The 3,516-nt window shown below is 51.9% G+C and overlaps 1 protein-coding gene across 1 annotated transcript; it reads left to right on the top strand.

Annotated features, from left to right (window-relative positions):
- Positions 1–802: 802 nt before the first annotated feature.
- Positions 803–3,516, top strand: CD70 (CD70 molecule). The gene is made up of 4 exons (XM_054562128.1): positions 803–856; positions 1,365–1,565; positions 2,361–2,394; positions 3,128–3,516. The coding sequence occupies exons 1-4, from the start codon at positions 803–805 to the stop codon at positions 3,514–3,516; spliced, it is 678 nt and encodes a 225-aa protein (XP_054418103.1).

The raw sequence follows: 3,516 nt of genomic DNA, 5'->3' as shown, positions 1-3,516 counted from the left end.
TGTGTTTGTGCCTCATGCAAGTGCCCTTGAATTATGCAAGTAAAAGAGCTGGGTAGAAGGGGATATGTATTTTGGTATCTTGATTGATTTTCCCAAACTGTACTTCCAAATGTTCAGATCCATTTCAAATCCTAGCCTCCAATTCTCTTCCAGTTCTCTAAATAGGAATGAGATGGTGTTCCAAAGCAATTATATTGCTTTTAATAACCTGGCTGCCAATATTTGCTTTGTATTCCTAGAGGGTATTAGTTGCTTTTTAATGGCTTAACTTCGAAGTAATTTAAATTTTAAGGCGATTAGTCTTGGCTAACAGTGGCTCTTTTTTTAGCTTCTGTTGGCAGAAGCAATCCTTGGCTTGTAGATGCATCTCTCTAACCTGTTACATGCCCATCTTCCTCTGTCTCAGTGTGTCCTCTCCTTTTCTTATAAAGACATCAGTCTTTGGCCCTGGCCAGTGTGGCTCAGTTGATGAGAGTGTCATCCTATAAACCAAGGGGTCATGGGTTCGATTCCCAGACAGGGCATGTTCTGTGCAGGAGAGAACCAATCCCTCTCTTACTTTCCCCCCTCCCCCTCCCTCCCTCTCTCTCTCTCTCCCCACTTTCCTCTCTCTCTGAAGAAAGAAAAAAAAAAGACACCAGTCATTAGATTAAGGGCCCACCCTAATTCAGTGGGTCTTCATCTTGGCCTAATTACATCTGCAAAGACCCTATTGCTAAATGAGGTCGCACACAAAAGATAGGCACAAATTGGAGCAGTGGGGTGGGGGTGGGGGGGAGACGTTATTCAACCCACTGCAACCATGAAAAACAGGTTGACTCCAAGGACCAAGGGCAAGGGAGAACTGAAGGTCAATGTGGGACGTTCATAAGATCAGGTCAGTAAGAAACCATTCATCTGCTTCTACTCTCTTCTTTGGGCAGGTGAGCCATGTGGTCCCACCAGGTGTGGCCTCACTACCGGCCAGGAGGCTGAGAAGATGGAGGGGAGCATGTGCATGTTTGGGGGAACCCTTCCACCACCCCAACGTACCTGGGTGCCTGCTATGCCCCAGTGACCAGCCCACAGTCTTGTCTGTAGCAGATGCCCCAGTGAAAATTTGTTGAATGAATGCATTAATGAATTAGTAAGTGAGTACCCGGAAGGTGAGCATTAGGAAAGGGATTGGAAGGCTGAGAGACAGGCAACTCCTTGGCCCAAGGGACCTTCAGATTTAGCGGAAATTTCCCTGCCCTGGAACAACTCAAGTCCTGCCCCTTACCAGGGGCATCCCCGCTGTGGGGCGTGTTGTCTCAGGCCTTCAGCGGTTAAGCGCCACCGCTGAAGTTCATTTCCTGATTAACCTCCGTGCGCGCTTGCTCTAGCTGGTCTACGGGCTCAAAGCCATGCAGCACCGGCAGAGGATCATGAGGACCAGGGCGGAGGATGGCTCCGCCTGCGCGGTGCGTCTGCCCTGGGCGCTCATTCTGAAAGTTGCTTTGCTGCTGCTTTTATTTGGCTTGCCGGTGTACGCCATCGTCTCCTGCCAGCTCTGCACCCAGCAGCTCTACCTTGAGCCGACTGGGGTAAGTCGGGAATGAAAGAGATGCACACCTGTCATCTGCTGGAGGGCTTGGGGACCTCCGGGTGGGCCCCGTCCTGGCGGGATGCAGAGGGGAGGTGGCCAACCAGGAAGAGAATCGGGGCAGAAGGACCAGAGGGAGCGCAGACTGACAGAAAGGCAGGTTAAAAACAACAAAAGACAAAACTGGAATGATGGCTGAAAATCAGCCAGGAAGAGGTCGGGTGAGGATGGGACAGCAAGGAGGGAGGTAAGGCAGCGGCAAGGCTGCCCCGGGATCTGGGCTTGGGGATAGTCCTGTCAGGAGGTAAATCCCGGGTGGGGATCCCGGGGTGGATGGCTGCATCTGGGAAAGGTGCAACGGACGTGGCGCGGACCGTGAATGACTCAGTGACTCGGCTTGGTGTTCCCCAGCAGGCTGACTCAGAGGCTGCTGGGGGCTTCACAAAGCAGGGAGGCAGGGTTGTGGGGGTGGGGGGACAAGGACTGGAGGAACGCATCGGCTCACCTTAGAGCCCAGGATCCCCCCAGCCCCAAACACACACAGGGATCGCTTCTGGGGGCTGGGCAAGGGGCTTTGCAGTGGACAGAGGTAGGGCAAGTGCATCCCACCCCCTCTCCACCTTATGTCCAGGAAAGTTCTTTAAGGTTTTTTCTTATGCTCCCAGCTAGTTCAAACATACTTCCTCTTTGAGAGGTTTTTTCTTTTTTCTTTTTTAATTCGCAAGTCAGCCCCTTAGGATAAAGAGTGAGCACTGGAAAGAGAGTTCTGATTCCCTTGTTCTCTCATTTCTTCCAGGGGGACATAGCAGAGCTCCATCTGAACCACACAGGTGACGCCGGTAAGCAGGATAAAGTGTGTGTGTGTCACCTTTGTGTGTGCGTGAGAGAGAGACAGAGAGCGAGCGAGCGAAAAAAAGAAAAACTGAAAGAGGAAATAGGGAAGAAAGAAAGACCAAGAGAAACGGAGAGAGAGAAAATAGGGGCGGGAAAATAGAGAAAGAGAGAGACTGAGTGAAAGAGACAGGGACAGCGTGGTTCTCCCGGGTGTGTGCTGCCTTACTCTTTCCCTCAGTCCTTCACATTTTATCTTCTGCCTTGAGAGAGCCAAAAATTAATAAAACCCACTAAGCATTGCTGACATTCCTTCACTTTTTCCACAAATATCAGCTGAGCACCTACTGTGAGTCAGGTACTGTTCTGGGTAGCAAAATAGGGAAGAGGACAGACAAAAAGCCCTGCCTGCCCAACTTTCTTCTTCTGCGGGGACAATAAATAAAGGAACAGGAAAAGTATGCGGCGTGCTAAGTAAAGCACATAGAGAATTTGTTGCAGAAAAATAAAGTCGGGGGCATTGGTGTCAGCGTGCCAGGGTTGGGTTCGCTGTGGAAAGGGAGGTGACCCTGAGATCGGAGCAAAGATGCGAGGAGGGTGAGGGCAGTGAATCACTGGGGGTCTCCTCCCACCTTGAGGGTTAGGTTACAACATAAATACTTGGGACATTTCCTCTGTAGCCGTCAGTTTTCCTAAACCTGCATCCTTCCACCCCCCAACCCTCTGTCCCAGGACCACGGCAGGACCCCAGACTGCACTGGCAGGGAGGCCCAGCACTGGGTCGGTCCTTCCTGCATGGACCGCAGCTGGACAACGGGCAGCTGCGTGTGCAGCGTGACGGGATCTATAGGTTGCACATCCAGGTGACACTAACCAACTGCTCCTCCTCATCAGAGAACATTGTGTCACGCAGGGCTGTTCTGACTGTGGGCATCTGCTCCCCGGCCACCCGGAGCATTAGCCTGCTGCGTCTGAACTTCCACCTCAGCTGCACCGTTGCATCCCAGCGCCTGACTCCTTTGTCCCAAGGGGACACTCTTTGCACCAACCTCACCCTGCCTCTGCAGCCATCCCCAAATGCTGATGAGACGTTTTTTGGGGTTCAGTGGGTGCACTCCTGA

This window comes from Pteronotus mesoamericanus, unplaced genomic scaffold (assembly GCF_021234165.1).
Source record: "Pteronotus mesoamericanus isolate MK-2021 breed Mesoamerican mustached bat unplaced genomic scaffold, CSHL_Meso_final scaffold_636, whole genome shotgun sequence".
NCBI classification, from domain to species: Eukaryota; Metazoa; Chordata; class Mammalia; order Chiroptera; family Mormoopidae; genus Pteronotus; species Pteronotus mesoamericanus.
This window is presented reverse-complemented; position numbering and strand designations above follow the sequence as displayed.

What these genes read in the sequence shown, in the direction of transcription:
- CD70 (XM_054562128.1), top strand. Translation starts at nt 803, where the DNA reads ATGAAAAACAGGTTGACTCCAAGGACCAAGGGCAAGGGAGAACTGAAG. An exon ending in AGGGAGAACTGAAGGTCAAT is followed by an intron (nt 857 to 1,364) that starts GTGGGACGTTCA and finishes CGCTTGCTCTAG; the next exon opens with CTGGTCTACGGGCTCAAAGC. An exon ending in TCTACCTTGAGCCGACTGGG is followed by an intron (nt 1,566 to 2,360) that starts GTAAGTCGGGAA and finishes CATTTCTTCCAG; the next exon opens with GGGGACATAGCAGAGCTCCA.